Consider the following 22,780-nt stretch of genomic DNA (forward strand, 5'->3'; position numbering starts at 1 on the left):
AAGCAGGGCCGTTCGTCCTCTTCTTTCCCTAAGGACGCCAGGACGGATTAGAGCGATTGTGATTGGTCAGCGCCAGCCGTGACTACATGGATGGTGAAACCAAATCACCCACAGAAGAAAGCACAGTGGGGAAGGTGTAGAAAGTTAGTTCAACTTTGGGGTGAAAAAAAAAGGTGAACACTTTCAAAAACACTGTGCATCCAACTGCCATTTTCTAAAATATTATTTGTTTTTGTTACCGAATTTCATCCTTTGTTGCATCTCTAGCAGCCACTTCCTGTCTACATGAACTTCAGCAATGGATGCATGGTATGTCTTAGCGTTGGTTTCCTGATGATGATAACAGTGGACTCCTGTGTAATTTTGTTGGAATGACTTATGTACTCTCCACAGGAAGTACCTGAATAAGGGCCTATATGGTCTCTAGGCATTAGTTTTATGAAAGCAGCATAGCAAGAAAAAAAAATTTATATATATATATATAATGAAATTTTAATTTGGCCCTAACACATTACCTCTGTACGCCACCTCTGGTGACGCTTTAAGTGGTATTAAATGCCTGCAAGATGGAGTGGTTTCTCTATCATGTGACTGCTGTGATTGGCTCTAACATGATTGGCAGCACGTCCTGCTAAGTCCTGATCAGAAGCCATGACCGAGAGCTGTCGGTAATAGCTCAAATCATTGTGCTGGTTGCTGGGAGTTAAATCGCACTTTTCCTGCCGCCACATATATGCATTCAGTAGTTGTCACGAGGTGGAAACACCTTAAAACCCTTTCAATTCCGACTTTAATTTATTCTTCATGATGTCACTGTCACATAGCTGAAATTTTTATTGTGGCAGAACACTGGGAGGAGGATTTAGAGTTGACACAAATCACATTCAGAGATTTTCCCTGTGATTCATTGAGAATGCAGTGACCTTTGTGGGGCGGATCTGTAGGTGGTGACAAAGGAATCAATGCTTGTGGGTAGGTCACACCCACGTGCCCTGCCATTTGACCCTCCAAACCTAAAGTGGTTGTAAACCTCAGACATGAAATTTGAACAAAGCATATCCCTCTATAGCAGCGGTCTTCAAACTACGGCCCTCCAGTTGTTCAGGAACTACAATTCCCATCATGCCTAGTCGTGTCTGTGAATTTCAGAGTTTTACAATGCCTCATGGGATGTGTAGTTCCGCAACAGCTGGAGGGTCGTAGTTTGAGGATCCCTTCTCTATAGTGTGTATTTGTCTCAATCCAGAGCACTAAGTGTAATTTCTGTCTGCTACCTCCTTCCTCTGCTATCAGCATGAGTCACTTCTGACAAGTTTTCCTGACACTAAGAAATAAATGGTGACAGGGGAAGGACCTCCAGCTGATTGACAGCCTCAGCTCTGTTCCTGTGTGAAGAGGGGTGTGTCTCTTCCCTCCAATTAGCTCTCAGACCTCTCTTCACTGAGCTCTGCAGTGTGTAACTGCAGCTCTCCGCTCCCCTTTTTTTTGAACTCTCAGACAAGCTTATAAATTCAGTACTTTGTAAGGATGCAGAGAAGAGAAGACAGCAGATAAACAGGTACAACTTATTAAGGAGCATTTGTTTCATCTCTGTGTATCGCCTGAGGATAGTTCCTGCACTGGGTATCTGTGAAGGTGTACAACCACTTTAACACAGTATGATGCAAAGGCTCCCTTATCTTAACTACTAAGATGAGGATACATGACAGGTCTCTGTGCTCCATGAAATGAAAAATGAACAAAGCCTATCGTCTATAGCACGCACTTGCCTCAACCAAGGCACCGACTGTGATTTCTGTCTGATCCCCCCCCCCCCCCTCCTCTGCTATCAGCAAGAGTCACGTTTCACAGTATATAACTACTCTACCTCTACTGTGGAAGTCAGTGCCCAATCGGCAACGACGTAACGCGTATAGGGGGCGGAGCCTATCCTGCAGGACGCTGCATCCTCTCAGCTGTGCCGAGCGGTTATCATATATGCACTTACCCAAGTGTTTGTTTGGGAGTACCTTATTTTAATAAACTCCCTTGTTGATTTACCCATACGGAGAGCATTAGATCTGCTTTGCTTTTTCCCTCCTATGCCTGTCATCTGCCTCTGATGAGAGTGGAACTTATTTTGAGAATCTCTAATGGCACTTTTCAAATGCAAGTACCGGCTCGGCTCCACTCGGCACTGTTTGGCCCAGCTCAGCTCAGTTTGCTTTTCCACTGCATGGTACGAGTCGGCACCTTTCAGCACTGTATAGGCTCTACTCAGCTCGGTTTGCTTTTCCACTAAAGTAGTAAGTGGGTGGGATTACAATGATTCTCTGACCAATCAGTGGCTAGTAGTGACAAACAATCAAGGCTGCATGCAAAGGATTGTGGGATATGGTATCGGTACGGAACGCTTGGAACCACAACCGCGGTGGTACTGTTTAATCGAGCCGTACCAAGCCGTATCATGTAGTGGAAAAGCGCCGCTGTACCAAACCGTACCGAACCGTTCTAACATGAACCATGCGGTACCATGCAGTGGAAAAGCGCCAAACCGATCCTTTCCATGCAGTGGAAAAGCGCCATATGTGTGTCCTATTGAAGACCCTCTACACCATTCTGTGACCCCGGTGGGGTAAAACCTGTTTCTGACCTGGGTTGACTCCTGGGTCAGTATGTAAGGTGAGAGGCTTTGATTTCTGGTGGTGGTGAGAAGTGGAGCACATCACGGATTGCGTTTGTGGTGATCACAGAAGATTGTTTTTTATGGAGTTACTGTAAGTTATCACAATTTCTGGACACTGGAAGCACTTGTATACATCATTTATTTTTTGGGACACTAATAGCACTTGTTTACATTATTTATTTTCAATTTCATGTTATATATATTTGTTCTGGCGCAGCACTGTATATGGTTTTAGTTTAGTTTGTGGAGTAAAAAACAGTGTTTTGTGTTAGCAGCCGGACACTTTTATGATTTTGATGCACTGCGAGCATATTATTTAATCACACGATTTTATTTTTATTTATCACTTTTGCGCTGATAGTTTTACACTGTTATACAGCTCCCCAATAAAGTTTATAAATAAAGTGCAAAGATCAATAAGTGTAAAAAAAAAAAAAAAAAATCAATGTGATCCATCTGCTGGCAAGTGTCAATGGGCTCCCTAGGGGATTTCCATAGGAATATAATGAGAATGCACTCCAGAGAAGGGGAACTGGAAATTTAGCTCACAGCAACTCCCTGAGTCCCGGTTCACATATATGCGATGGCAGACATCACGTGATTCGGAGCGCACTGCTCTGAAAATCACATGCGATGTCTGTGCAATGCAAATTCAGCCATACAGGACCCTTTTTTGGGTCAGAACCGGAATCGGATCGCACCTATGTGATCCCAATTCATGTCCAAACTGACAGTTCGCACTGCAATATGCAAACTGATCTGGGGGTGTAATAAACTTTGTATTGACTCCCTCAGCGATTCACATATGGCAGTGTGAACTGCCTGCAAGTTGAGTGCGATGCGGGAACCCGCAGTGGATTTGCAGGGTATTGCATTACATATGTGTGAACCAGCACTTAGTGTTTAAACTTTTTTTTTTGTTTTAATAAACTGAAGTACACAGAGAGCACTAGATTGCCTTTTATCTCATTACATATCGGGGAGTGTTTCTATTGTGACTACAAAACAATAATCCGCGGTGTCCCTCACTGACGACTGGATTACTTTTCCCATATGGGAAGGCGATTGCAGACCTGAAGGTCAGAGGTGTAAAGAGAACGGCTGTGGATGTCTGTGGTGGACGGGCTTGACTCATGCTTGCATGCTCCAGATTTTGGACGCACAATCTCATCACAGTGGCACTTTCAATTATCTTTGTACTTTGTATATTAATTCTAAAAACTGCATTTTTGACTTACCGTAAAATCCTTTTCTCTTAAGTTCATTGACGGACGCAGTACCCGCCCCACTATTTTGAGTTGGGTTGGTGTTACTTTCTGACGCTGCTTTCATACAAAACTGACATCCTATGCAGGAAGTGAGAGGGTGTACCCTCCGGTACTGCCCATAGGCGTAGCCAGAACTTTTTTTCTGTCTAGTGTCCTACTCCTGTAGGGGGCAGTATAACCCTACTGATATGGATCAGAGAACTGCGTCCGTCAATGAATGATAGAGAAAGGCCATTTATGGATTGCTCATTTTAACCGCTTGCCGACCGCTCACGTTGCTGCTACTGCATCAGAGCGGATCGGCTGGGTCTGTCGACGTAGACCTACGTCGCCAGATACCTCCCTCTCTCGGCGGCACGCAGGTTTAGACACAGCGGGAGTTGGGCCAGGGGAGGAGAGGCGGTGATGACCGCCTCTCTTCCCCGATCGTCAGGGAAAGAATGAGGAAATCCGCCCGCTTGTGTAAACAAAGCGGGCGGATCTCCTCTGTGACAGGCAGGGACAGATCACAGGATTCAGCAAAGCTGAACCTGCGATCTGTGTCACACAACCCCCTCCCCCACACACGTCAGTAAGCATGAGGCACACATTTAAAGCCTTGATCAGCAATAAAGTTAACCCTCTTGCGCAAACCAATCAAAATACGCTTATTGTGATTTTTTTTTTACCAAAAATATGTAGCAGAAAACTAAAATGTTAAAAAAATTTTGATTTGTAAATATTTTTGGGAATGTTATATATCAGAATGTGAAAAAGATTTTTTTTTTTTTCAAAACTGTCGCTCTTTTTTCAAAAATTAGATAAAAAAAAAAAAAAAAAAAAAATTGCAGAGGTGATCAAATACCACCAAACGAAAGCTCTATTTGTGGGGGAAAAAAATACATTAATTGTCCATTAAACTAACGCAGTGCCGAATCGCAAAATATGGCCTGGTCAGGAATGGGGTAAAATCTTCCGGTCTTAAAGTGGTTAAAAATACGCTAATTGAGAATTTTTTTGTCAAAGACATGTAGCTAAATACATTTTTCCCTAAATATATGACAAAAATTTAATATATTGGATATTTTTTAACTGTCAAAGTAGAAAATGTCAATTTTTCACAAAATTTTTTCTTTTTTTTTCATTAATATCGCAAAAAATGAAAAGCGCAGAGGTGATCAAATACCACCAAAAGAAAGCTCTGTTTTTAGGAAAAAAAGGATGGAAATTTTGTTTGGGTACAGTGTTGCATGACTGCGCAATTGTCAGTTAAAGTAGTGCAGTGCCAAGTTGAAAAAAGTGGCCTGGACGTTAAGCAGGAAAATCCTCCGGTCTTAAAGTGGTTAATGATTGGTCACTTTTGTGCTGCACTGTTTTGTCATAAATACTGAAGCAATGAATATGAAGCTGCTTATGTGTTGAGGGAGACAATAGCCGACAGTGAGGCCTGGGATGCCAAAATCTACAAAGTCAAAAGGAGGGTGACCCAAATACAAAATACGATGTCACTAGAAAAAGAAAAAACGTGCCCTTACCTTTTAGTTTTCATCTGCACTTGTAATTTGCTGTACATTTCCAAAACTGAAAGTAAAGAAATATAAAAAGTTACAAAAGAACACAATGTATATAAAACACAAAACTCTGAACATTTGAACCAGCAAAACTGCCTTCAGCAAATCCTGTAACATTGAGCAGCATATGCATAATGGGAGACATTTACAAAGACCCATGTAGTCAACAGGGACTATCTCCAGCCACAGCAAACCTGAATGAGCGATTCATACATAGACCTAAGGAATTCTTCTGTAATAAAAGACAATTGGATTGATTTACTAAAATTAGAGAGTGCAAAAATCTGGTGCAGCTGTGCATGGTAGCCAATCAGCTTCCAAGTTTAAGGCCCAGTCCACACTGGTGCGACATGCGCTCTGACTTTAATAGCACATGTCCCACCCCATTAATGGAACCATTCTAATAGGAGCGACTTGAGTTGCTCCGAATTAGAAAAGGGTAACTGCACTACTTGGTCCGACTTCTGTTAAAGCATAACTCCACTTCTGTTGAGGAAAAAAAACATTCCCCTCTGGGTGATCTCTGTACATTGCAAGGATTTTAAAAAACTTGGTTGCAGATTCCAAACTTTTGTTATTCTAAAGAAATCACTGTTTGTTCCTCTGTGCTGAGTGGGTCAAATGAGAGTGGTTTCATAATTATCTATCAGCTGTAACAGCTGCGGGGCTCCAATGAGGAAAGCTGCTGGGTCTGCATCCCTTTAGACGTGTTCCTATTGGGAGTATCTCACCAAAAATGTTTGTTGCAGGGGATGCCAGAAATCTGACTTGTATCTTAGTGCAGACTTCTGTGAAAATTGGTGAGCCAATTACACAAGCAGGAAATTATGTTTCTGGGGGTGTGGTCAGTGTACATTCTGTGTACAGAACAGCTCCAGGCGGCCATATTGAATTGCATTTTCAGAAAATTACAACAGCTGCAGATTGAAAAGGAAAGGTCATTTTTAATAACATTCAATTACAATATGATTTGTACCGCAATTGTATAGGTTTTTTTTTTTTTTCTTTTTATTCGCTGATTTTTTTTTCCCCACGAAAGTGGAGTTACCATTTAACCACTTAAGGACCAGGCCTATTTCTGACACATGTTGTTTACAAGTTAAAATCCGTATTTTTTGCTAGAAAAGTACTTAGAGCCCCCAAACATTATATATATATATATTTTTTTTTTTTTTTTTTAGCAAAGACTCTGGAGAATAAAATGGCGGTTGTTGCAATACTTTTTTTCACACTGTATTTGCGCAGCGGTCTTTCAAACTAAATTTTTTGGGAAAAATTGAATTTTTGACTTACCGTAAAATCCATTTCTCTGATGTTCATTGACGGACACAACCCCTGTCATTCCTGATCATTGGGTTATGCTGCACTCTACAGGAGTAGGACACTAGGCAGAAAAAACATCTGGCTACACCCATGGTCAGTCCCAGGGGGTATACTTCCTCTCCCTGCTATAGTCACTCAGTTTTGTTACAAGCAGTGTCAGAAGAATTACAACTCCACAGAGGGGCGGGTGCTGTGTCTGTCAATGAACATCAGAGAAATGGATTTTACGGTAAGTCAAAAATCCCATTTTCTCTTTCATTCATTGACGGACACAGCTCCCGTCATTCTTGACCATTGGGACGTCCCAAAGCAGTGTTAAACATGAGGGGTGGGAACAACCAAAAAATTCCCAAGGATAAACATTAGCCAACAAGGCAGCAAGGGCTCAACCAAAACTGGAGCCCTCCTGAAAAAACAAAACACCATCAAAGATCCTCTTAAACAGCAGCCTGCAAAACCTTGCAGCCAAAGGAAGCATCCGCAGATGCCAACACATACACTTTATAAAACATTGAAAAAGTGTGCACCGACGACCAGGTGGCAGGTTTGCAAACCTGTGTCACTAACGCTTCATAATGGAAGGCACTAAAGCGCCCTAGTAGAGTGCGCCTTGACAGGGAAAGATGGAACCTGACCCCTGATGGAATAGACCTGGACAACCCTTTTTAAGGGCCATCCGTGAGCACAAATCGAGAGTCTGACTTCCTGAAAGACTCCGTAGCTGCCAGGCATGCAAGGTAATTTCCTTTGGATGTTTAGGCCTGGGACACAGGGAAGGCAACACAATGGCTTCATTCAAATGAAAGTCAGAGACCACTTCAGGAAGAAATGATGTACAGGGGCAAAGCACCACCTTATCCCTGTGAATCACCAGATAAGGTGAATGACAGGATAACGCCGCCAGTTCAGACACCCTGCGCAAGATGATAGCCACCAAAAAGCTCACTTTCTGGGACAGCGTAAGCAGGAGAATCTGAATATTTTCAAAGGGAGGCTTCTGTAGAGCTGTAAGCACCAAATTAAGATCCCAAGGCGGCAACAGAGCCCATACTGGAGGAACCAAATGTTGGACACCCTGAAGAAAAGTACGCACCAGGGAATGTGTGGCCAAAAGTCATTGGAAAGAGACTACCAAGGCTTATACCTGGCCCTTGATGGCAAATTTCTGTTCAACCCCCCCCCGTTGAAGGAAGGTTAAGATCTGAGCCGCTGAGAAGGAGCGAGGATGCACCCCAAAAGACTCACATCACGCAATGTACGTCTTTCACGTACGATGATAGTTCTTCTTCGAAGTAGATTTACTAGCTTTTAACAACGTAGGAAACACCACTCTATCCTTTAGCACCTGGCGTTCAAAAGCCAAGCCGTCAAAGCCAGTGACTGTAAAGCAGGATGGAAGATCGGTCCTTAAGACAACAGATCCTCCCAGAGAGGAAGCTTCAAAGGAACGTCAGCGACCAGCCGTACCGGATCGTGGTACCAATCCCGGCGAGGCCAGTCCGGGGCCACTAAGATGACCGGAATCCTTTCGGCCTCAATCCTGCGAAGGAGTCTGGGCAGAAGCTTAAGAAGGAAGGCATAAATCAGATTATACTGACCACTCAGGGTAACCAGCACATCTGTGGAGTTTGCCAGTGGATCCCTCGACCGAGCGAAAAATCTCTGCATCTTTCTGTTGAGCAGAGACGCCAACAGATCCACCTCAGGAGTGCCCCACCGGAGACACAGACAATGAAACACATGCGGATAAATGGACCACTCCACGTTGTCCAATGTCTACCGAGGTAATTGGTCTGACCATTTTCCATCCCGGGAATGTGTACAGCGGAGAGGGCTGGAACAAACCGTTTTGCCCACCTTGGAATGGCGACTACCTCCAGATCCGCCAGGGCACTTCTTGTGCCACCTTGGTGATTCACATAAGCCACGGCCGTGGCATTGTCCGATCAAATACGCACAGGACATCCCTGAAGGCACAGTCTGATCGCTCTGCATTCCAGGACATTGATCGGTAGTCTGGACTCTGTCCAATACAAGGCGAGGAAGGATTTTTCCAGCCGAAGCGCCGGAAAGCGAATCCACCATATTGGGACTCCTTTGTTCCCTGACTCAGCCGGATCTGATTGTCCAGAGACTGCGGAGTCTTGTCCCATTTGGTCAGAATCTCTCTTTGCAGGGACCTCGTATGGAACTGCGCAAAAGGAACCGCCTCGAAAGGTAGATACCATCAGGCCCAGCACCCGCATGCAAGTCTGGAGGGATGACCATTTGTTGGACAGCAGGAGGTGAATTGCAGCCTGCAAATCACCAAGTATGTCCGGCCCCTCCTCCTTCCCCCCCAGCTGCCTTTTGGGACACACAGGTTCCAGGAGACGGCAGGACCATTCAGAAAGTGCAGTGCGACTCGCACATGCGCAGTAGGAATCGGGCTGGTTTCCCCCTAGTGAAGATGCCAACACCTGCACCCAAAACCGATTAAAGAATCGGCTCAGGGTGCGGACATTGCGTGATCCCTGGATAGGCAAGTGTCCTTATATTAAAAGTCAGCAGCTACAGTAGCTACTGCACCTGCTGACTTTTAAGTTTTTTTGACCAGACTGGAGCTCCTTTTCAAGGTAAAAAAAAAAAAAAAACTTCCTGCCTTTAGAATTTTAAGGTGCATTGCTACTTCTAACCACTAGAGGGAGAACAATAAAACAAGAAAGAAAAACTGTCAGAGCTTTTGACACTCCGTCTGCATTCTCTTCCAGATTTCATTTGCAGACTAAGCAAAAGTGACCGGAGTCAGGACATCGAAGACTGACAGGGGAACCTGAACAGTTGCTGCAACATTTATCTCCAATGTTTGGGTAAGGGCTTGTGTAGACAAATGTTATATTTTTGTGTTAACCACTTCAATACAGGGCAGTTACACCCCCTTCCTGCCCAGGCCAATTTTCAGCTGTTAGCACTGTTTTTATTTTGACTGACAATTGCGCGGTCATGCAACACTGTACCTAAACCAAATTTATGTCATTTTTTTACCACAAATAGAGATTTATTTTGGTGGTATTTGATCACCGCAAGGTTTTTTCTTTTTTGGTACACAAATAAAAAAAGACCTAAAAGGGGGGGGCCGAGACCGAAAAAGCCCGTGGTGTATGTGGCAGCCCAGGGGTGCCTTAATTCTCCCTGGTGAGGGGCAGCTCGCCTTGAGTTTTTCGGCACCTTGATCACTGCACTATACACACTTTTTCTGCACCTGCCTCTTGGGCCAGGCCTTTTGGCTTAGACCAGAGGAATTTTTTATTCCAGCCGAAAAGGCCTGCCTTTGTACCTCACATTGGCACCTATGCACTTCTCTTCCCCCACCTTTTTGTTTGTGTGTGTTTTTCTTTGTTGTGAGTCACTGCACTTTCACCTTTTCTTCTATGCACGACTTGGAGGGTGTGGGTCCTCAGGCCCAGCCTTGAAAGTCTTGGGAGGGGGTGGATATGGCCTTCTGTCTAGGTTTGGCCTCTCTCATGGGGTCTCCCTTCGGGAGGAGCTCCACCTAGTAAGTGGGGAGGGCTGTTTCGGCAGTCCCCCTGCAGAACGGGGTTTGCCAGGTTTCGGCCAGGCATACCATTGGAAGTACCTCAGTCCCTGTCAGGAGTCTTGCGCCCCGGGGGATCAAGGTCAGGGTCCAACCTCTTCGGAGGGGATGACCATTTCGAACACCCTGTGCATTTTTTGTGTTTCTCACGTTTGCGTGTGTGCACTTTTTTATGCACCTGGTGTTAGTCTTTGTGTGGGCTTTAAAAAAAAAATAAAAAAAAAAGACCTAAAAGGTTGAAAAAAAAAAAAAAGTTTTTTGTTTATGTTATAATATTTTGTAAATAGATAAGTTTTTTCCTCCACTGATGAGCCCTGATGAGGCCGCACTGACAGGCACTGATGAGGAGGCACTAATATGCAGCACTGATAGGCTGCACTGATATGCAGCACTGATGGGTAGCACTGATATGCAGCACTGATAGGCGGAACTGGTGGGCAATAATGGGTACTGCTGGGCGGCACTGATAGATGGCAATGATGGGCACTGGTGGGCAGCACTGATAGATAGCAATGGTGGGCAGCACTGATAGGGAGGGCACCACTGACAGGCTCCCTGAGCCCTGATTGCCATCCCTGGTGGCCATGTTGGGCATCCCTGGTGGCTCTAGTGGCACCCCCCCCCCCCCCCAGGGTCTGCACTGGTAAAAAATGCTCTGATTACCACTGCCAACCAAACCCCCCCCCCCCCCCCCCGTGAGGAGAGCCACGGATCGGCTCTCCTCTACTCGTACCTGTCAGGCACGAACTGAGGAAAGCCGATTAACAGCTCATCCTATTTACTATGTGACCTGCTGTGATTGGATACAGCTGGTCACATAGCAAAGAGCCTATGTCATGGGCTCTTTACCGAGATCGGAGATGCGGTGTGTCAGAGTGACACACCGCAGCACCGATCGCCACTCTGCGCATTATCCTGCCGACGTCATATGGCGGCGGGTCAGGATAATGTAACCAAGGTACATTGGAAGCACACATCAGACATGAAGATTCCCATTTTATGAAGATTTTATATTTTCTAGTGCTCACGAAATAGCAGTGGAGAGCGAAAAACTTGGTGCAGCTGTGCATGGTAGCCAATCAGCTTCCAGGTCCTTTGCCAAATGTTAACCTCTTGCCGACCACCCTCCATAGTATTACTGCGGCAGGGCGGCTCGGCTGCACAAAACCACGTAGTACTACGTGATTTCGTGCACGAGGTCTCAGCAGCGTACGCACGCCGCCGGAGCCGCGCTCCTGCTGTGTTAAGTGCTGTGTTTTGTAAATCAACCCCAGAGGGTCAGGTACTTGCTAGAGAATTGAGCAGTAGAAACTGGTCCTGGCCAACCTTGTAGGTCCAGGGGTCAGTCAGGAATGTCAGGGAGTACCCTGAGGAGTTATACAGTAACAGAGAATATAGAATCTCTCTGAAGAAGGGAGTATAAATCTGTATGGGCTACAACTCCCACAGTCATGTTCCCACTTGAATGGGGACAAAGGGTCCCAGGGCACAGAAGAGCCAGGAAAACCTGGGGAGAGCCACTGATGTGTGCAGTAGCACAGATAAATGGTGAGGGTCAGATGAAAAATGTCAAACACAAGGGGTCAGCCTGTGAGCTAAAGGGACCGATCGGAGCACCCAAATGGCAGGAAGGCAAACTACCTGAGGACTCGCCCAGATGTAGAACTCTACCCCCCATATAAAAGTGGGGTTGAACATTCATTAAAAAGGCTAATCTGGCTTCGAGCCCTATGGGCTGAGTGGGAGTTAGGTTCTAAAGTCCTATGGGTGGGTACCTGCTGCCGATGTAGATGAAGGACCCATCCAGAGAAATACTGCACTGCGGCAAGAGAATATTCTCAACAGTATTGCTGATCACAGCGTCAAAGCAAGTACAAAGAAACCATGTACCTTGAAAGTAAATTGAGTCAGCGATTGGCCTCGGTCTTAAACCACAAGGCTGGAAAACTAGCAATGCCGGAAATTTGAAAAAAAAGCTGCAAACAGTAAGGTTGCTCCCTGTGCTTCAGCACAAAATGCCTTACCCTCCTGTGGTTGTGCCTAGAGATATAACATTTCTGGAAATTCTGTTGCCATGGGGGGAAAATACCTTTTATTTCCCTGTTTTATTTTACCCAGAAAAAACTTTTTTTTTTTTTTTTTTTAAGGAAAAATTAAAAAAATAATTCAGTGTGGAGTAGTTTTACAAATTGAAAGTCATTTTGTTACACTGGTAGGAATCACTTACAGTGGGTACGGAAAGTATTCAGACCCCCTTAAATTTTTCACTCTTTGTTATATTGCAGCCATTTGCTAAAATCATTTAAGTTCATTCTTCTTCCATATGAATGTACACATAGCACCCCATACTGACAGAAAAACACAGAATTGCTGACATTGTTGCAGATTTATTAAAAAAGAAAAACTGAAATATCACATGGTCCTAAGTATTCAGACCCTTTGCTCAGTATTTGGTAGAAGCCCCCTTTTGATCTAATACAGCCAGGAGTCTTTTTGGGAAAGATGCAACAAGTCTTTCACACCTGGATTTGGGGATCCTCTGCCATTCCTCCTTGCAGATCCTCTCCAGTTCTGTCAGGTTGGATGGTAAACGTTGGTGGACAGCCATTTTTAGGTCTCTCCAGAGATGCTCAATTGGGTTTAAGTCAGGGCTCTGGCTGGGCCATTCAAGAACAGTCACGGAGTTGTTGTGAAGCCACTCCTTCGTTATTTTAGCTGTGTGCTTAGGGTCATTGTCTTGTTGGAAGGTAAACCTTCGGCCCAGTCTGAGGTCCAGAGCACTCTGGAGAAGGTTTTTGTCCAGGATATCCCTGTACTTGGCCGCATTCATCTTTTCCTCAATTGAAACCAGTCGTCCTGTCCCTGCAGCTGAAAAACACCCCCACAGCATGATGCTGCCACCACCATGCTTCACTGTTGGGACTGTATTGGACTGGTGATGAGCAGTGCCTGGTTTTCTCCACACATACCGCTTAGAATTAAGGCCAAAAAGTTCCACATTTGGTCTCATCAGACCAGAGAATCTTATTCCTCACCATCTTGGAGTCCTTCAGGTGTTTTTTAGCAAACTCCATGCAGGCTTTCATGTGTCTTACACTGAGGAGAGGCTTCCGTCGGGCCACTCTGCCATAAAGCCCCGACTGGTGGAGGGCTGCAGTGATGGTTGACTTTCTACAACTTTCTCCCATCTCCTGACTGCATCTCTGGAGCACAGCCACAGTGATCTTTGGGTTCTTCTTTACCTCTCTCACCAAGGCTCTTCTCCCCCGATAGCTCAGTTTGGCCGGACGGCCAGCAATAGGAAGGGTTCTGGTCGTCCCAAACGTCTTCCATTTGAGGATTATGGAGGCCACTGTGCTCTTAGGAACCTTAAGTGCAGCAGAAATCTTTCTGTAACCTTGGCCAGATCTGTGCCTTGCCACAATTCTGTCTCTGAGCTCTTCAGGCAGTTCCTTTGACCTCATGATTCTCATTTGCTCTGACATGCATTGTGATCTGGAAGGTCTTATATAGACAGGTGTGTGGCTTTCCTAATCAAGTCCAATCAGTATAATCAAACACAGCTGGACTCAAATGAAGGTGTAGAACCATCTCAAGGATGATCAGAAGAAATGGAAAGCACCTGAGTTAAATATATGAGTGTCCCAGCAAAGGGTCTGAATACTTAAAACCATGTGATATTTCAGTTTTTCTTTTTTAATAAATCTGCAACAATGTCAACAATTCTGTGTTTTTCTGTCAGTATGGGGTGCTATGTGTACATTCATGAGGAAGAAGAATGAACTTAAATGATTTTAGCAAATGGCTGCAATATAACAAAGAGTGAAAAATTTAAGGGGGTCTGAATACTTTCCGTACCCACTGTAAAGGTTACAAAAGTTAAAATAATTTGTCAGACAAATTAACCCTGTTAAGGCCTGAGAGAAGTTTCCCCCGCAGTGCCCCCTAGTGGCTGAAATGCATATATTTCTTGTTTGAGAACTGCATTGAGACACAGTGTTACTTGAACTGTATTCCAGGATTAGTGAGTCTTCAGCTGAGAGAACTCATAAGCAATAATTTAAGACTTTTTTTCTTTTGGTGGTATTTACTTATCATTGTAAAAGAACATATTCCACGCCTCTTTTTTTCTTCAATTATTCCAGAAAAACAAAACAAAAAGACAACTTTTTAAAAAAAAAATAAAAAAATTTCCCGGCCTTCCCAACTCTCTTTCTATCTCTCTTTAGCTCTCTCTATCTCTCAAAAAAAAAATTAGAGGAACACTTTGAGATCTGATGTGTTTTCAATGGGGAAAAATCGCATGCTGGATATCTATACTGATATAGACTTGGTAATGTGTTAGGAAGGAAAGGATGCCACATTGTTTGATGGAAATTAAAATTATCAGCATACAGAGGGCTGAATTCAAAGACACCCCAAAAATCAAAGTGAGAAAATGATGCAGCAGACTAGTCCATTTTGCTGAAATTTCATTGCAGTAACTCAAAATGGTACTCAGTAGTTTGTATGGCCCCCATGTGCTTGTATGCATGTCTGACAATGTCGGAGAATGCTTCTAAGGAGACTACGGATGGTGTCCTCGGGTATTTCCTCCCAGATCTGAACCAGGGCATCACTTAGCTCCTGAACAGACTGAGGTGCAACTTGGCGGCATCGGATGGACCAAAACAATGTCCCAGAGGTGTTCTATTGGATTTAGATCAGGCGAGCGTAAGGGTCATTCATTGGTATCAATTCCTTCATCCTCCAGGAACTGGCTGCATACTCTCACCACATAAGGTCGAGTATTTTTGTGCACCAGGACGAACCCAGGACCTACTGCAACGGTGTAGAGTCTGACAATGGATCCAAGGAGTTCATCCCGATACCCAACGGCAGTCAGGGTGCCATTGTCTAGCCTGTAGAGGTCTGTGCATACCTCCATGGATATGCCACCCCAGACCATCACTGACCCACCACCAAACCGGTCATGCTGAACAATGTTACATGCAGCATAACGTTCTCCACGGCTTCTCCAGACACTTTCACATCTGTCACGTGTGCTCAGGGTGAACCTGCTCTCATCTGTGAAAAAGCACAGGACGCCAGTGGAGGACCTGCCAATTCTGGTGTACAATGGCAAATGCCAATCGAGCTCCACAGTTCTGGGCAGTGAGCACAGGGCCCACTAAAGGATGTCGGGCCCTCGGACCAACCTCATGAAGTCCGTTTCTGACTGTTTGGTCAGAGACATTCACACCAGTGGCCTGCTGGAGGTCATTTTTCATTTCTCATCCTGTTCCTCCTTGCACAAAGGAGCAGATACCGGTTCTGTTGATGGGTTAAGGATGTACTATGGTCCTGTCCAGCTCTGCTAGAGTAACAGCCTGTCTCCTGGAATCTCATCCATTATCTTCAGACTGTACTGGGAGACACAGCAAACCTTCTGGCAATGGCACGTATTGATGTGCCATTAGGACTGTTGAGCAGTTAGAATCCTATATCAGGCAAGAATTCCAACATTCCTCTTACCAAACTCCAGCAACTGGTCTCCTCAGTTCCCAGACATTTACAGAATGTTAAAAGAAGAGGGGATATCACATCCTGGCCCTGTCCCAACTTTGAGACATGTTGCTGCCATCAATTTCAAAATTACCTTATTTTTTTTTCTTAAAATGGCCCATTTTCTCTGTTTAAAAATTTGATATGTTTTCTATTTGAATAAAATATGGAGATTTTCAAATCATTGCATTCTGGTTTTATGTAGATTTTACACAGCGTTGTAACTTTTTACCTGCAATGAAAAGGGATCTCAGTATGACCCAATGTGCTCAAACACAGCCTCAGAATGGCCATCCACAATGCACCATTAAATAGAAATCTGCAATTTGTGTCCTTCAAAAAGAAGAAACCCCCTATCTACACAAGCCCCTCAGCATAAGCACCCATCATCTCAAGGCCATGCCATCTCCCTTACCCATCTTATTTAGGGACTGAAAGTTCTTGGGCCAAATCTAGTTCTCTTTGTTCCTTCTGAAGGATGTAACTTGCTTCCTAATATTACGTAATGTACAGAGCTGTGTAATATGTCAATGCTTTACAGATAAGAATTGATGGTACCCGCTCGCTCCCCAGCACTTACCAGGCAGACATAGGTTAAGCTTGTCCACTGTGGCAGCGATGTTTCTCTGCTGAACCCGGCATTTCTGCAGCTCTTTCATCGTGGATAATAACTAGATGCAAGTGAAAGGAAAACACATTACATAGGACATCCACGTTGGAGAAAATGTCACCAATTCCCTACTACATACCTAGAAATAGGAATACTTTACTGAAAGGAGTACTGCACTTAGCTCTGTCTACCATACTTTAGAATCATTTGTGTTTTACCAATATCTTTCCAAAACAACCAAAAGAGCATAATCCTGAATGATTGATTTTGTTGAAAGCCAGGCCCAAAAAATGCCCTCCTAATGCATAAAAGTTATATAACAAATGCTACCTTATTGTGGTGCTTGTTTTCTGCTAGGAGATGTTGGATAGAGGCTGGGTGCTTAAAGGCCTACAATACTCTTAAACAAAAAGCTGAGGACACTCAGAGGGGATTTGGGTTACAGGAGAGCCAAGACCTCAAAAGCTTGCCAGTATCAAATCACCTGACTGTACGAGCCTATAACCCATGGTGTATGAATAAGTAGCCTGTGTCCTGAACTATACCATACATAGCAACCTTGCAGTGCCCTATCCAATGACTATAGCCAACATAACAGTGAGATCACCTCGGCTCCATCTATTTGCAGTCTTCCATTAGTGTCCGTTACTTGATTCTGAAAAAGAAAAATTACAATTAAAATAAGAATATTCACAATGTCTAAAGACAACCCAAATATCATAAAAACTCACAATTTATAAACAAAGAATATACCAGTACCTAAACTCTTCACATTAGATTCCGCCATTAGCTCAGGGCTTCACAAATTCCAGACGACAGGTCGCCATGGTTGACTGGGCTTTTGTCAGCCATCCGCCTCCTACTTGTCAACTGGTCTATATCCGAAAGACGGCTACAGCGTGGTCGTCCAGTTCTGGGAGGGGATCAATTTACGTCCTCTCCGAACCAGATGCATCGGGTGTGCTCTGTGATTAAGATGTCCTTTGGACACAGTTGATCACAAATCAAAGGAAAGGGCCGATCACAGTGGTCCTTTACCATGTGATGAGCTGTGTCCAATCACAGCCGGTCAAATGTAAACAAATGCCGGTTATCAGCATTTCCTTTCCTCAGCGCTCTCACATCGTAAGGAAATGAAAGCCGATAACCAGTTATCCTGTGACAGGAGACATTTATAATGATAATCAGAGCACTGATCATTAGTGCAGCCCCATTAGTGTACCATATCAGTGCCCATCAGTGCAGCCACATCAGTCCACATCACTGCATCCACAGGAGTGTAGCCACATCAGTGCAGCCTCATCAGTCTACATCACTGCATCCAAATCAGTGCAGCCTCATCAGTCTACATCACTGCATCCAAATCAGTGCAGCCTCATCAGTCCACATCACTGCATCCACAGGAATGTAGCCACATCAGTGCAGCCTCATCAGTCTACATCACTGCATCCAAATCAGTGCAGCCTCATCAGTCTACATCACTGCATCCAAATCAGTGCAGCCTCATCACTGCATCCACATCAGTGCAGCCTCATCATTCTACATTACTGCAGCCTCATCAGTGCAGCCTCATCAGTGCAGCCTCATCAGTGCAGCCTCATCAGTGCAGCCTCATCATTCTACATTACTGCATCCACATCACTGCATCCACATCAGTGCAGCCTCATCACTGCATCTACATCAGTGCAGCCTCATCAGTCTACATCCACATCAGCGCAGCCACATCACTGCATCCACATCAGGGCAGCCTCAGTCTACATCACTGCATCCACATCAGTGCAGCCTCCTCAGTCTACATCACTGCATCCACATTAGTGCAGCCACATCACTGCATCCACATCAGTGCAGCCTCAGTCTACATCACTGCATCCACATCAGCGCAGCCTCATCAGTCTACATCACTGCATCCACATCAGTGCATATCAGTGAAGAATAAAAATGACCTATTTGAAAAATTTTATAAACAGAAATGAAGAAAGTTTTTTTCAAAATGTTTGGTTTTCGTTTATTTAGCAAAAAAAAAAACAAGTGGTCATTGAATACCACCAAAAGAAAGCCCTGTGTGTGGAAAAAAAATATATAGTTTCATATGGGTACAAGTATGACTGCGCAAAGTGTGAAAGTGCTGAAACCTGAAAATTTGCCTTTGCAGGAAAGGGGTAAAAATGCCCAGTGGGCAAGTGGTGACCGTAGTGGGACATTAGAGTGTGAGCTCCTTTGGTGCAAGGACATTGAATGGCTTAGTGTTCTCTGCCCAGCACTGCAGAGCATGCTCGAGTTATATAAATACATAATAGTAGTGTATGACTGTACTGGGGGCATTAGAGTGTGAGCTCCTTTGGTACAAGGACATTGAATGGCTTAGTGTTCTCTGCACAGCACTGCAGAGCATGCGCGAGTTATATAAATACATAATAGTAGTGTATGACTGTACTGGGGGCATTAGAGTGTGAGCTCCTTTGGTACAAGGACATTGAATGGCTTAGTGTTCTCTGCCCAGCACTGCAGAGCATGCTCAAGTTATATAAATAAATAACATTAGTGTATGACTTTACTGGGGACATTAGAGTGTAAGCTCCTTTGGTGTAAAGGAATCAAGCTGGCCATGCATGGTACAATCTGATTGAACAATCTAGGTATAATCTCTTTAGATTAACCAAATGTACATAAAGTCAGGACCTCCTGACCTAAACCATCCATTCAATTACTATCACATCAAGTAGGTACTCGCACTACATAATCATTGGCAGATCTAGGGGAGATCATAAAACCAGGCTGCACTGTGTGTGATCAGCACCGTTCGATCGTCATAAATGATTAATGATCTGTGACTGTAGCGAGGACATACTCCATACAATACATGGTGTCCTCTAGGTCCTCAGAAGGTTATAAAAATAAAATAGATCACGATTGTATACACGGCAGCAGCCACTGTTCCTGGGCACTGGAGCTGAATGAAGAGCTCCTCACAAACAAGAACCGCAAGATTTAGGAGAACGATCGGCTGAAATCTCTCAAACCACAAAAGTAAACAAGCTGATTTTACCAAAACATGCCTGAATCCCTCAACACAAAAATTACCCTCTACTCCAAATAGACACTCTGAGGACTAACATAAACAGCTGCAAAGAGTAGAAATATCTCAGCTGCAATGTGGATGGTGGACCACAAGACAGCCGGGTCAGGAGCTTCCTTGGTCCCCCTTTGGGGGGGGGGGGGGGATTCCTTTACATAAAAGGAAAAGGATGTGGATTGCACCAAATTGCTTCTGCTTGATGATAATGAGCTTCTCTGTAAACTTCCAGCAGAATCGGGTCTAGAACACGAATGCGGTGTGCGGGCAACATCTTGTCCTGGTCTACCAAGAGAGGGGCCAATGGCTGCTAAGCAACAACCATGAATAAGCAAGCTGGAGACCACACATTCTATGGCTCATACACCACATTAACCCCTTCCTGTACGCAATCTGTATAGAAAAGTTCCGCAACATTCTGCCCCATGGGGATACATCTATCCTCTGAGAGCCAGCAGCCATCAGCAATCAATCCCTGATGCCATGGATAACCTCAGGTCCCCACTAATCATCAGGAATCGATCAGAGTGCTCCTTATTTGAGAGTCAGCAGCCATCGGCAATCAATCCCTGATATCACAGATAACCTCAGCTCCCCACTAATCATCAGGAATCGATCAGAGTGCTCCTTATTGGAGAGCCAGCACCCATCGGCAATCAATCCCTGATATCACAGATAACCTCAGCTCCCCACTAATCATCAGGAATTGATCAGAGTGCTCCTTATTGGAGAGCCAGCAGCCATCGGCAATCAATCCCTGATGTCACGGATAACCTCAGGTCCCCACTAATCATCAAGAATCAATCAGAGTGCTCCTTATTTGAGAGCCAGCAGCCATCGGCAATCAATCCCTGAGGTCACAGGTCCCCCACTAATCATCAGGAATTGATCAGAGTGCTCCTTATTTGAGAGCCAGCAGCCATCGGCAATCAATACCTGATGCCATGGATAACCTCAGGTCCCCCACTAATCATCAGGAATCGATCAGAGTGCTCCTTCTTTGAGAGCCAGCCGCCAACGCTCTGCGCAGCTGCTGGCTCTCAGTCCCTGATGTCACAGGCACCTCAGGTCCCCACTGATCATCAGGAACAATCGTAGTGTCCTCTTTATGTAATCATTGAGAACCAATAGGACTATCAGAGTGCTCCTCCTCTTTTAGAGAGTCAGCATCCAACACTTTGCGCAGCTGTCGGCTCTCAATCCCCGATGTCACCGATACCTCATGTCCCCACTGATCACTAGGAACCTATCGGGAGTGCTCCCTCTTGCAGAGCCAGCTGACAACACTCTGTGCAACTGCCGCCTCTCAGTCCCCGATACCTTAGGTTCCCCACTGATCATCAGGAACCGATCAGACTATTCTCCCTTTATGTAATCATTGTTGATTAATTACAGCGCCTTCAAAAAGTATTCATACCCCTTGAAATTTTCCACATTTCGTCATGTTACAACCAAAAAAAAACTGTAAATGTACTTTATTGTAATTGTATGTGATAGACCAAAACAAAGTGGCACATAATTGTGAAGTGGAAGGAAAATGATAAATGGTTTTCAAATTCAGAGTATCCTCTAGGCTAGGGAATAATTTCCGACTTTCGGAGTGCTCCCTCTTTGAGAGCCAGCAGCCAACGCACTGTGCAGCTGGCTCTCAGTCCCCGATGTCGCGGATACCTCAGGTCCCCAGTGATCATCAAGACCCCGAGTGGCAGAGTGGTTACCTCATCATGTGACAACTGTGTCAGCAATGATTCCATGCAAGCTGGAGGCTTTGCTGAAAAAATATAAGCCTTCAGTATGTGAAAAAAAAGAGGCCTACTACAGACTGCACTGGCAGTTGCAATTCCATGAGCCTTATACAGATAGCACAGTTGTATAAATACAATTTAAAGCAAAAAATTGGGGGAGCTGCACTGGCTTTAGATATACATGTTCAGGGTTTGCTCCCCCAATTTTTTGCTTGTTTATTATGTATTCGGTCTGACCAGACTTCTGAGGTTGAGCATCCCATCCCCCACACACACCTGTACTCTATTGGTGTCCACTATCAAGTAGATATAGGAGGAGTCCCCTGTAGTGCATTAGCACACCTTCCCAGCAAGGAGTGTTGTCTCCAAGGGTTAGAGAGGCTGGATTCACCCCTTTTTTATGGATAGTGTAGGACCCACTGACAATGGGGTACTTTGACGTAGTGGTGGGCTTGAGCACGATATGGCCATATGGTGGGACTAAATCCCCATTTTTATTTATGGATTGTCTCCATATTTAAAAGTCATTTCTTTTGCATGTGTGCGCTATTCTTTTTTAATATACATGGTATGTATGTATAGTTACAATGATCTGGGCTTCCAGAAGTATCAGCCAAGTATGGTATGTATTTACAGTTACAATGATCCGGGCTTCCAGAAGTATCAGCCAGCTATGGTATGAACAGTTACATTGATCCAAGCTGGACCAATATAAGTTTGTATTAAATATTAAACCCCTGAAATTCATCTTTGAAGCCCCCAGACGTGTAAAAAGCAGACCAAGGAAGACCTACCTTCAGTTTCTCAGCCTCGCCTCTCACTTTCAGCAGCTCGGTGATGGAGTCCACGAATCCCTGGTAGTGAAAGTTACACATCTTCTCGATCTCGCGGTCATGGTTGCGGATGCGAGCTTCCAGCTTCTCCATGAACGTGCTGTGCTCTTCTCCATCATATACAGACCTGTCGGGGAGAAGAGAACCGTCATCACATAAGAGGAACAACAGGATCCGGAGAATCATCTCCCTCCATCAATGTGACACCTAAGGCTCCATATGTACACGGGACGTTGTAAATGGCCGTTTAGGAGCAGTTGGGCATTTTTTTCAGAAGCCCCTGAACCCTCCTCCATGTTATCTTATCTGTCCATGTACACAGGGTCGTTTACAATCATTTACAGGCAGTTGAGTCCAGGGACGTTTTTTGGAAAGCAATTATTTGCGTTCAAACGTGTGTTTCCCGGCGTTTCAAACGCAAAAACGCGACCGAACGCGATGACCAGCGTTTAGCGCTCGCGTTTTTCCATTTTAAAAGGGGAATGATTTTTTTTACCTCTAGGAACGATTTTAGACGTAAATGCCCGCTAAACGCGAGTGCAAACGTGACGTTTTAAACGTCCTAAAAAAAAAAAAATTCCAGCATTCAAGGGTC

General features: G+C 44.6%; 1 protein-coding gene across 2 annotated transcripts in view; it reads right to left on the minus strand.

The window, feature by feature from the left end:
• The window catches only part of EXOC6B (exocyst complex component 6B), a 566,827-nt gene that overhangs the window by 432,952 nt on the left and 111,095 nt on the right, over positions 1 to 22,780 (minus strand). For both annotated transcript variants that reach the window (XM_082264382.1, XM_082264381.1), the window contains exons 2-5: positions 22,147 to 22,312; positions 17,142 to 17,189; positions 16,505 to 16,595; positions 5,448 to 5,493 (exon numbers count right to left, since the gene is read on the minus strand). In XM_082264382.1, coding sequence (XP_082120508.1) covers positions 5,448 to 5,493; positions 16,505 to 16,595; positions 17,142 to 17,189; positions 22,147 to 22,312 — 351 coding nt within the window. The remainder of the gene's footprint in view (positions 1 to 5,447; positions 5,494 to 16,504; positions 16,596 to 17,141; positions 17,190 to 22,146; positions 22,313 to 22,780) is intronic.

Source organism: Pelophylax lessonae (assembly GCF_965119305.1).
Source record: "Pelophylax lessonae genome assembly, chromosome: 1".
Lineage (NCBI taxonomy): Eukaryota > Metazoa > Chordata > Amphibia > Anura > Ranidae > Pelophylax > Pelophylax lessonae.